The sequence below is a fragment of the Manacus vitellinus genome, unplaced genomic scaffold (genome assembly GCF_001715985.3).
Source record: "Manacus vitellinus isolate BGI_N305 unplaced genomic scaffold, ASM171598v3 scaffold_2_pilon, whole genome shotgun sequence".
Classification (NCBI taxonomy): Eukaryota; Metazoa; Chordata; class Aves; order Passeriformes; family Pipridae; genus Manacus; species Manacus vitellinus.
In genome coordinates, this window is record NW_021940208.1 from 24,375,041 (window position 1) to 24,387,244 (window position 12,204).

Below are 12,204 nucleotides of genomic sequence, written 5' to 3' on the forward strand. Positions count from 1 at the left end.
ACCAGGATCCAGTGCTCCTTATCAGTCTTTACTGTTAAATTACACAGATGTGGCCACACAAAGTTTAGGAGCTTGTTTTTGCTGTTACTTTTAACAAATTAGAAGTTAACTTTCACATCAGTTTTGAAGACCTATCTAGACATGATAGGTACACAAAAGCTAAATAAATTAATCGTGTTCTTGTGCATGCAAACTTTACTACATTATGACTGGCAAATTATTGTATTTTTGGTTTTGATGGACTATGCAAATCAAGAAAATAATTTATATACCTACCTATTTTATCATCATGTTTCCAGATACAGGAATCAATGAGCATGAATGTATGAATTCTTGCTTTTCAGAACAGACTGAAAATAGTTTTTAACTACTCAAACATCAGTTCTTCAGATCCTAAACAAGCAGAGCTTCCAGAAGACATTATTTCAGCCAAAACCAAAACCATAAATAATCATAAAACACAGGAAGAGTACGTGACTTTTCAAGAAGACTCTGGAGCTGTTTGCTTACTCTGGCTTTCCAGTTCCACAGCACCGGTGAAAAGACCAGGACATGGTCTTTACTATTTTACAAAGAAAAACAACATTCTCAAGGACATGTCATTTTCCTACAGCTGTACATCCATGTGGTAATCTCAGAATGCTACAGTCGCTACAGAGAAATGCTGCTTCGTATTTGTATAGTCTTAAAATTTCGTAAGTAGGCATTATTTTTTATAGTTCACTAAATCAGACTATAGTTTTCAGAATTTTATGAATTAGTTCACAGCAGGAATGAAAGCCCAAAAGAACATAAAAATTATTTTAATTTCAGAAATTGCTTTGGTACACTGATTGTAGGACTTCTTTAATGCACATCCTATTTACAAAGAAAAATCAAAACTGCTTTTTAAAACAATGCTATGGCTGCATTTTTTTATGAAGCTGAATAGCTGCTGTCAGTGGTCTTAGCAATAATACTGGAAGTAAACATCCAACATCCAATGTATTAGATCTATAGTTTATTTATTTGCTGGTACAATTTAGCAGAACCGATCAGGATGATTCATATTTGGAAAGTGGTTTCTAACTTAAATCTAACAAACTTCATAAAATTTGTTGTGTGTCAGTTAAAAGTGAAGAACTTTAATGTTGTACAGCTCATGTTTTAACTTCCAAAATTCTTTAGAATTATTAGTGAGTTGCATCATAATTATCAAGAAGCTGCTTAGGATCCATTAAGGCAGCAAAACATTTGGTTCCTTACTATTCTGCAAATATTTATGTGATTGGTTAAGATGTGACTGCATTCAGACAGTAATCCACATTCTGTACTGCAGATACATTCAAATACATCCTCAATATAAAAGGTCTTATCATCCAAATACACAAGGTTCTATTCAAACAGAGTTTTGTATGAGCACTTAGAGAAAAATTCAGTAGAATTAATTGTACAACTTATACCATCAATACATCTCTCAGGTATAATTCTATCCTTACAAAACTACCTCAAAACACGTGCTATTTCAAGTGATCAGAATAAAGCTTAGAAGGGATTTGCATGTTACATAGATTTTGAGTGCTTCTCAGATAAAGAAATAGTGAAATTTCAGCTATTTGTCATAATCACATAAGATCTGAAGATACAGCCTATAATGAAAAGTAGTTTGACATAAGATTCTTCCAAGCACCAATGACAATAGAAATTCTAGTAATATGAAGCAATAAAAGCAGAGTTTAAAGCTGCAAGAAAGTACTTACTATTCAACAGTTCACAAGTGTGTGCATGTATACACATAGTTATGCTTAAAATGGTCGTGCATCTTTAGGCATTTTTTGTTTAAATGACTTCTGTACCTTTTAGAAATATTTCTATTTCTGTAATATAAATATTCCTAAAAATAAAATGTTTACCTAAAATTATTTAGAAAAAGACTATTGAAACTGATGTTTTTCTTTTCTCCCCTTTGATCTTCTGGTCACAGATCATGAAAAACATAGTAGGCAAATATGTAATTTGGCCTTCAGCAACTTTGGAAAAAAAAACCCACAGAAAACCCAGTCAAAACCTATTCAGAATTTTACTGTACAATAATTAGCTGAAACTTTTTTAACATGTTTGCTAATGTTAGCCAAAAATCTAAATAAAATGCCCAATCCTGTCATCTTTTGAGAAAATATAAGTTTTAATTTTACTTTACTAGAAGCAATATTAGAATCAAAATCAGTTCAAAATTAATAAAAATCATTATACATTATTATGTTAACTAACAGTGGAGGCTCAGTAAAAAGAATACAAGGCAAAGAATAGAATAGTGCACTGTGGTTTTATTGATGGTAGCAATGACAATTTGCCTCTGTCATATGTAAAAAGTATTCAGCTTCATTTATCTAAGAACTTTAAAAAAGTCTCTTGTGGTGTCAGGTCCAAATTCCTTCTGCTCACATGAGCTTTCTTTGTTCCATCCTGCTGTCTGGAAAAAGCCAGAATTTCCTCTAGAAGTCTTCAGCAAGTTGGAACTGCCAGTGAATTTCCGCTGACTCCAAGAAAGTTTCTAAATGAAAAAAAAATAAAATACTTTAGATAAGGATAAAAAAAATAATAGCACTCAAGAAACCATCACCACCCTCCACTCCTGGGCTCTTTGTGCAACATGCGCTTTATTGTTACTTCATTTTCTTCTTCCAAAAGACTGGATATATGCTTTTCAGTAATTACAGGCAGAAGTCTTTAGAAGTCTTTAGAAGAATCAATCAGAAGGCTACGCTTCAGTGCAATAAATATGATTGGTCTAGTACAAAGAATACTTTCTGGTAATGACTTCTCTCACAAAAACACAGTTTCTCCATTGTTAAGGACTTTAAGACAGATTTTATAGCAAGTGTGACAAAGTTAAAATTAATTCTATCAGAGAGCAAAGGAAGACCCAAGAAACATATAATGACCAAGCACTCACAGGTCCACACTCACAGGTTCTTTCAAGCTCCTCCAAAAGCTACAATCCTTCAAAACACTCATTTCTGATTACTTGTTCCTCTTCTTCTTCAGACTATCATGACATTCTATACAGAAAGTATAACATCAGGATGTATTTTTATTATTTTTAGATTCTAATTCTTATATCTTGACTCTCTAGGAGGAATATCTTATTTTACAGACCTGTTAAAGCTAGTATTTGAATCATACCCACATAAAATTCCTTCTGATAAAATTCTGAGTTAATGTTCTCCACCTCACACTGCTGGATATTAATAAAGGATAATTTATAGGTCAACTGCAACCACAGTGAGGTACTGACTACCCCATACTTCTGTTATTTCACCTTAACATGTCTACTCTATTCCTCTGTCCTCATAAAAATTACCAGGTCAAGACCTCCTGCAAGTCTGCAGCAATTGTTCTTAATACCCAAGGCTTTTAACACTGTGGCAAAAACCTCTTCAGAAGGCTAGAATCAGAATAGTTTGTGTTGGATGGGACCTCTAAAAGTCGTCTAGTCAAACCTCCCTGTAATGACCATGGACATCTTTAGCTATACCAGGTTGCTCAGAGTGCCTTCCAGCCTGACCCTGAAAGTTTCCAGAGATGGAGCATCCACCAACTCTCTGGGCAACCTGTTCCGGTGTTTCGCCACTCTCATCAAAACAATTTTCTGCCTTGAATCTAGTTTGAATTTACCCCCTTTTAGTTTAAAACCACCACCAATATCACAAAAGGCCCTACTACAAAGTCTGTCTCCAACTTTTTTATAATGCCCTTTTAAGTACCGAAATGCCACACTAAGGTCCCTCTGGAGACTTCTCTTCCCCAGACAGAATAGCCCCCTGGATACAAACTCCACTTTTAAAAAACATCTCAGATTTTTAAAAACTTAAACCTCCTCACACTTAAAATCCCATTACACTGTACATGCTGATTTTTAAACTGATTATTTGGTAATACTAACTCCAGACTTGCATGTGCAAATTCAACACCCGAATGAGTGTGCTGAACACTAATCCAGGAGGAAGAACAGCTTCACTGCTCCACCACTGCTAATAAATCCTCCCTGTCAAGTCAGGTAAGATTATACAGGTAGATCTAAAAGATTTGGGGTATAAGGGCATGCATCTACTGTATGGACTTTATGCTTCATCTTTGATACATCTCTATCATACTCAATACAAATATGGCCAGCAAACTTCAGTTTTAGTACTGTCTAAGTTGCCTTTGAGAACAAGACATGTTGGAATTTTAAATGTTATGAACTACAACATTAAAATTCTACAGAATTTACCAATTTATAATATAAAATAATAATCATCAAGGGTTCTACATCTCTCTTCACAAAAAAGACATTAAGTTACTTTATATAATAGACACCTTTACTTTCAGTAAGTAAAGGTGTCATTAATCAATGATCTGTTGAAGAGGTAAACATCCTTCAGAGGAAAATTGTGGTAAAATTACATCTTACTGGAGCCCTTAAAACTTCCCTGATAAATCTGGTCTTCATTTAACAGGTTATCAAAAACTTGAAATAAGAACAGTATGCCATGCTCTCAAAGGCTCTAAGGAATAAAAAGGAGGCAAAACCCATGCAGAAACCCACTTCTAGGAACTGACATTCAACATTCCTGAACTTTTACATGTCAAGACATTAGAGCTACATTGGTATTGTACAAGTCCAAGTAAGCTGAAAGCAACTTAGAAAAGGACTGTGTTTGATTTTTCTGCCCACATTTAAAAGCAGGGAAAAACTGATTACATCAATCCCTTGTTTTTGGTGAAGCTCAGTAGAAGGGAAAGGCTGTAATGGCTTATTTTCTGTAGTAGGTAGGTTTTGATACCACATCTGCTGTCCATTTAGATCAGGATCCAATTAGAATCTTTAAAACACCTGCAAGGAACAACTCCCTGTACCTTAGAAAGGTTGTTCCTTACTTGCCAACAATTCATTCACTTTTCTTGAGATACAGGAGTCACTATCACTCTCCCTGGTCCCTCATAGCTGACCAAAGCCAGTACAGTTTTCCAGATTTATACTGTAAAATTAGAGAAATACCAAAAATATTACCTAAAGGCACAAAAAAATTCCCTGGTTTTGACTGCTGCGTACACTTGACACGTCTCATTCAACTGATCACACTGACACTCCTTGGAGCCAACTGTGCAAGGAGTTGGGATAGTTGTGCCTATCCCAACTATCTGTAGGGATAGGCACAATTTCAGAAGAATCTGTGACAAAAAGCTAGAACTCCATTTCACTTAGGAAGACTGTAAAATGCCTTCTCAAATGGGTTAGATGTTTTTTGTTTTCCTTCCTTCTGCATTTCAGAGAAAGCTGCAGGGAGAAGCTGTGAGCAAGCTCTCTCTTTCCCTGCTATGCAGAGAGAGAACACGTTTGCAGATATGTACAATACCGGGCCAGAGAGGGTGGGAGAGCAGAGAGACAAGATACAAAAAGCCTTGGAGAAGGTGGGGCATTGCCTTTTCCCCCTGGGGGCCCAGTGCATGCAGCATCGTTAAGAAGTGGTCCTTGTATCTGAAATAAACCCTTTTTTTAATCCTTCCACTGCCTTGCCATTCTTGGGAAGAATACCTGTGTATGTTTTACCTTACACTGTCTCTGACATGTTTATTGATATTGATGATACACTTACTTAAAATAGAAAATCAAATTACATAGGTAAAAATAGAATAATTTTCACCTTGGCAAGAGCCAGAAATAAAGTATGCTCTTACATTGCCAATACTGCCCCAAATGAAAAAAACATTTGAGCATATAATCAAAAAAGTAGAATCATGTTATTGCACATCAGAAATATCAAAAGGTGCAGAGATAAGCAACACCTGTTAAGCCAACAGAATGTGGAGGACTGGAGCAAGGAAAAGAACAAAAGTAAAAATAAATTGGCTAGTAAGTAAAACAAAAAAATAATTCAGATTCAAGACAAAGAAACCTTGTAGATGTACATCAAGCAATATGTGGCTTACCAAAGCTTTCTTTATTCAAGATGCAATCCTTTGTAAATTAAGGATTTAGAAAATCAACAAGTAAAATGAAAGCAGTATAGTTTACATGATTTGTTTAGTAAAATTACTGTAACTGTTTTATCTGGTTGCCCTTTTCAAATTTCTGAATGTATGTATCAGGTGTATTTTCTGAGGATGATATACAATTCCTTAATTTCTGGTAATTAATAAAGTATAGATGTAAGTATATCCTCAAGATTCAGAGTACGGTAAAAATTCTTTGGCCTTGTAGCTCCCCATTCAATGGTGAACTCACAGATTTTATATTTTAGTGTTGCAAATTCTCCTTCTCATGCAAGTAAAACAACAGAAAGGACATTTATTCCCATGAATGGCTCATAAAAAGTAGAATATGGGATCTTGGACAGAGATAGACAGTCCTGAGTTGAGCAAGGACTGCAGCTACTTATTTCAGAGAAGCAGCTGGTCCAGTGTATGTGAATGAGAGAATCTTGCTGCTGCTCTCAGGTGAAAAAGTATCAGGTAAAAACTTGCTGAGCTGACATGAGTCTTGACATAAAGCAAAACCAAAAAGCTATTTACTGAAATGCTTTTATTGCCTTCCCTCTTTCCACAGGTATATGAAGTCTCTTTCTAAACCACAAAATCCAGAGAAACAGATATCCTACTTCTATAATAAATATACCAATATCCCTAAAAAAAAAAGCAGAGAACAATCCAGACCTGCTTTTCTTGAAATCTAAACACATACATAAAATGCCAATATCTTATATTTACCTTTTTTTCCTTATTCATCAGTTTCTAGCTCTGGGGGGTTGATAAAATTGTTGAGTAGGTCGTGTGGACCGTCTTGGCTGACCATCACCTCCTCTGCGGAATTCTAGAGTTTGCTCATATGTTTCTTCTTCGTCCTCCTGCAGGTAAATAGCATTGTTTTAAATAGAAGAGCTGGGAAATGCATTATACGTGAGTCGTTATACGCATACACACATCCACTCATATATACATGTATGGATGAATCCATGCACACATAGCAACTGCTGCTTCTGTGCTCAGGACCACTTAATGAAATAAGTGAGATATGGGAGTTGGTTTTTCAAACCTAGGAAAGCTAACAAAAACAAGCTGGATAATCTCAAAACTCAATCCCCCAGGGAAGCAGCAGAAGTTATTAAGTATAGGCGGGGGGGGGGAAATCATACATATTAAAGAAAAATTATTTTCCAAGAGTCATCCAGGCAACAAACTCAAGAAGCAAAGTAACCCTGATAACCTGCCAGAGCAAGAGAAAGCTTTCAGGAGTTCACAAATGTGTGTGGAATGAAATAAAAGAATTAGGAAATGGAAATACAAGGAACAGCATCTGGCAACATGCATGCTAGAAACATAGATCTGAAACAGCAGATGAAAATCTATGATGCAGTAATAATGAAAAAAGCCTACAAGTGTAGTGAACAAGTTAGAGATGAATTTTCTATATGTTGCAATAATAAATATACCCCCTGAATAATGACAGGAGCGGTAATTACATATTTGCAATATTGCATTCACTCCTAGGTATCTCCACACCAGAAAGATATTGACAAATTACACAGAATTCGGGGGGGGGGGAAACAACCAACCAAAACGCAAAAATAATCAAGATACTGGAGAATGACTTACAAAGGAAGAATAAAATAACTACATATTTACTTTGGTCAAGAAATATTGAGTGGAAAAATATCCATCTGGTGGAATATTTGAAGGTGGTGCACATTTAAGACAGAGAAAAATTTTAAGAGCATAAGAGTTTATAACATAGAGAAACAGAAGAAAAAAAATACAGGCTGAAAAAAAAAGTTCCTGAAAATGAGTATGATTGTCAAACAGTGCCTCAGAAAAACAGTTATATTTTCATTTCTTTAATATCTTAACACTACACTGTAGCAGACACCAAGTCTAGTGGGAACATGCTGGAAGAAATTTGCTTTTGGGAAAAAGTACTGAGTATGTAACTCTTAATCCCTTTCATTCACATCATAGGAACATAGAGCAGCACAAAGCAAAAGCACTGAATGATTCATTAAATATTCATCAACAATTCCAACACCCAGCAACTGTCTGAGAGTGCAGCATGCACATAACAGAATAAGCAAGTCAGAGCAGCAAAATATTTCACTCTAAGCGACAGAAAGGAAAATCCTACAGCCTAAGTTTCTTTCTGTTGCAAAAAGTCAGATCTTACTCAAGAAACCCCTCTTTCTGAATTAGCTTCAACATCAATAAACATGTATTTTTGAAATAACAGTTACAGACAACCACATTCCTCATGGTAAGGTCTCCTATTTACAGGGCATATCTGTGGTCAGAGCTATATTTCAAGATTAAGCCTTACTACAGAGTCTTTCTGTAGAAGAAAACAGATTTTCAACACAACTGAATACAGTATAAATGATTTATATCTTTTACTTTCACTGTAGCCAAAAGCTGAAAAGCACAATTCTGCCATAAGACTTAGTTTTCTCAGTGTACTTTTACCACTTGTAGCACTATCAATTCCCTCATATAAAGAAGTTCAGAGATACTATAAAAAAAAAAAAAATCTATAGAGAAGTAGATGTCTAACACAAAGGTGCACATAGTTTGCAATATTACTAGCCCTAGTACAAACACTCAACTTAGTATATCAGGTAATCTCCTGTCACTGGCAACGCAAGCTGCACTAGGATCAAAATGTTAAAAGGTAAGCTACATGATTGAAGTGGTCTAAACACCTTTAGCTCTTTCAGCATACTCTAAGAAACCTGAATTGCTGAAAATAGTTTCTATTGCCAAAAGAAAGATGCAATTGCAAGCCTTCTTAAAATTCTATGTCAAAGCTTCAGTCGAACATAAGAGCACTCATTCTTCAAGAAAAAACTGGTGAACTTTCTTGTGCTCAGTATCTGGATTTCTTGAAAACTAAATGGCATATATACATGACTGAAAATTTAGCAATGTATATCGGTGTTTTCAAGAGACTGTAGCAAATCAAATATGAACCTTTTATTTGGACACTTGGTAGTCTTTGCTCAGAAAGCACAGAAACTGAATAGTGAAGTGTATTGCACCTCACCTGTAATAGCCAAACTCTTTCTGAGGATTAGTATATCAGAGTAAATTTCTAGAGCAGCAAATCTTCATCAAATCTCAAATTTAATGTTGTGGATCCTTTGAGCTCAGTAAAATCAAATTAAAATGAGAATTTTCTAACACATTTCTATTTTAGTGTAGTTGTCTTCACACACAGAATGAAAAGCTTCAGATGCATTCATTCCAAATCAAGTATTTTTACTGCAATAGGCAAGAGTGAAATGTGAAATTACATTCACTTTCTTAAGGTTCTGAATAAAATGGCAGTGACAAATGCAGGAAATTATAATAACAAATGAGTAACGGAACACCTTTCAACTCCATACTCAGTGGTTCCACACCCAGTTACAGATTGCCTTGTTGAAGTCTGCCATCTTCACGTCAGATGACACATTGTCATTTGCTTCTTGGGTCTTACCTATTCACACTTGATCCTAAATGAATCTAACATTCTCCAAAATAACAATTTGCCAAGTCATATCTCTATTAAACATTTCTTGCTTTACAAGTAATTGAATTTCTTTTCTGTCACCATTTCTTAATCACCGACCCTCAATCCACCACTGCTGATATTTCACCCTCTATTGCCATTTCATTTCCACAGAATCAAAGAACGGGTAAGATTCGAAGGGACCACAGTGGATCATCTGGTCCAACCTCCTGCTCAAGAGGTCATCCTAGAGCAGGATAGCACAGGATTGTGTTCAGACAGTTCTTGAATATCTCCAGCGAGGGAGACTCTACAGCCTCTCTGGGAAACCTGTTCTAGTGCATGGTCATCTGCATAGTAAGGTAGTTCTTCATATTCAGGTGGAACTTCCTGTGCAGCAGTTTCTGCCCATTGCATCTTGTCATACTGCTGGGCACCACCAAGAAGAGTCTGGCTCCATCCTCTTGGCACCCTCCCTTCAGATACTTATATATATTATTGAGATTCCACTCTCAGTCTTCTCTTCTCCATGCAAAACAGGCTCAGCCTATTCATCCTTATTTCTATTTTAAGGAAATTCCTTATTTCCTTAAAGAAACCCTTAATTCCATTTTAAGGATTTTTATCTCACTTTACTTTAAAATCTCTCCACCCCACACTAAAAACTGTCATCCCTCTTCTGGAACACCATCCACTTTTTGCACTTAGTATCTCTTATGTTCGCTTCCTTGTTTTTTCTGTTCTTCAATCAAAACCTTCACCTGTCTACATTTCTTCCATTCTAACTGCATTTGGTTAGGTCACACATCTTGCTACCAACTCTACTTTTCCAGTCTTTCTTACTGCTTGCTTTCAATGTATCAGTTGCTTGTGACTCATTCTAAATTATTCTTATCCATATAAAATCTAGATTAATTTTATAAAGCAAAGGTGGCCACAAATCTCAGAGCATTTTCATTCTCCTTCTATTACCAGCAGAGGTTTTATATTAGTACACTGCTCCAAAAACATATATTTTATAATCTCCATACTTCAGCTTATTATTCATTACCTAATACTCTAGGATCCAGGACTCAGTATGCTAGTACTTAGACAATGCCCACCTAGGACTATGAACCCTGAAATCAAATGATAGCACTAATCATAACTGCAAAAGACAGCAAAAAATGGCAGATCCATTGGCAAAAGCAAGGAAAGGTTCCCAATGCAAACAATGAAATTCAAAAATAAATTTCTGCAGTAACAGGGTTAGACTGTGTAGTGAACAGGGAAGCATAAGCCATTGGGAATTTCAGCTTCCACTCAATATTCTGCCATAAAAATCTGCAGTTATTTTTGATGTTTTTGTTCCATCTCATAAGACAGGCAAGAACTAAACAAGGGCGAAATTGGAATATATGCATACCTAGTGCTTTTATTTTGGACCCATATATTCTGAAGAGCTTGTACCACCACCATCATACTTGATCAGCTGAGTTTAGTGAATCCCACAAGTAACTTCCATCCAGCCAAGTGACTACCAGCTTGTTTTCACATAAAAAATTCAATGGATTTCATAGCTGCAGAATACAGTTCTAAATCCAGCATCTAAAATACTTTAACAACCAATTTACTCCTAAAATTAACAATATTAGAGCAGAGTAAATGTATACTTCATTAAAAGCTTTCTCATTTCATTTCAACTGCAAGACGTCTTTCAGTGCATTCAAAAGAACTGTTTAGAAACTCTTCTTTTTAAACACAGACCTTGCAGTGAATACTTACTGTATAACTTCTGAGAACAACGAATAGCTGGATTACATTAAAGAGCCAGACAGAAGTTATGCATTGATAGAAAAGCTTTGCTGAATGTTGTGCTCACATATATTTAGGATGCAGTTGCAAGCCACAGCTGAGCAGCTCCTGCACTTTGCCACTTACAAACTAGTTACCTCTGTCTATTACTGCTTACAAATGGAAAATTCTGCTCCATTCACTGGGCCCTTCTATTAAGGCTTTTCAATTATAGCTCTCTGTGGGCTAATAAGAGATGAGCACTCAGGCCTGTGCAAGGAGGCATGAAGAAGCAGAGTGGGGCCAGAGACTGTGGGACAAAGAGGCAGCAAGGCAAAGAAAGCAGAAGACTTTTTCCATTTCAGTAGTGTCAAACCACTGCTCCAGTTTAAGCTGTAGTTTTAACTTCACCCAAACACTCAGTGCATGGGGAACTTGCTGGATTCAGTATAAAGAAAGAGTGTTGGTTTCCATGCAAAGTGACCTTTACTTCCATGACCATTTGAAATTCTATTTCATAATCCAGATCAAATGCCTCTTTGCATTGCCCACTATGCTGCCAACAGCAGCCTCCTGCTGTTAACACACAAGTGATCTATTTTTTGCTGGTTGAATTCCTTTCTTAAAATTTGCTTCTTTCACCTAATCATCCAGTGTTGATCTCCTTGAGTACTTTTTTCGGTTTTGCATTTTCTACTTACCCACGCTTGTATCAACTGAAAACAGATTGCAAGATACTCCAGATGTAAAAAAAACAAAACCAAAGAGAAAATATACTATGTCCATAATAAGAAATTCACAAGTCTTAGAAATAGCTAAATGTAATTATTTTATATGCAATATATTATATATCCTATATTTGCAAGGAAAAAAATGATTGGCTGAAGTGCCTACAGTATTTCCTTAAACTTTTACTTTATCTGGATTCTTTGTTC

The 12,204-nt window shown here is 35.8% G+C and overlaps 1 protein-coding gene across 2 annotated transcripts in view; it reads right to left on the reverse strand.

Moving 5' to 3' along the window:
• Positions 1 to 987: 987 nt before the first annotated feature.
• The window catches only part of TDRD3 (tudor domain containing 3), an 88,141-nt gene continuing 76,924 nt past the window's right edge, over positions 988 to 12,204 (reverse strand). For both annotated transcript variants that reach the window (XM_008934586.3, XM_018071283.2), the window contains 2 exons: positions 6,733 to 6,869; positions 988 to 2,533 (listed from right to left, as the gene is read on the reverse strand). In XM_008934586.3, coding sequence (XP_008932834.1) covers positions 6,750 to 6,869 — 120 coding nt within the window. In that variant the 3' untranslated portion in view covers positions 988 to 2,533; positions 6,733 to 6,749. The remainder of the gene's footprint in view (positions 2,534 to 6,732; positions 6,870 to 12,204) is intronic.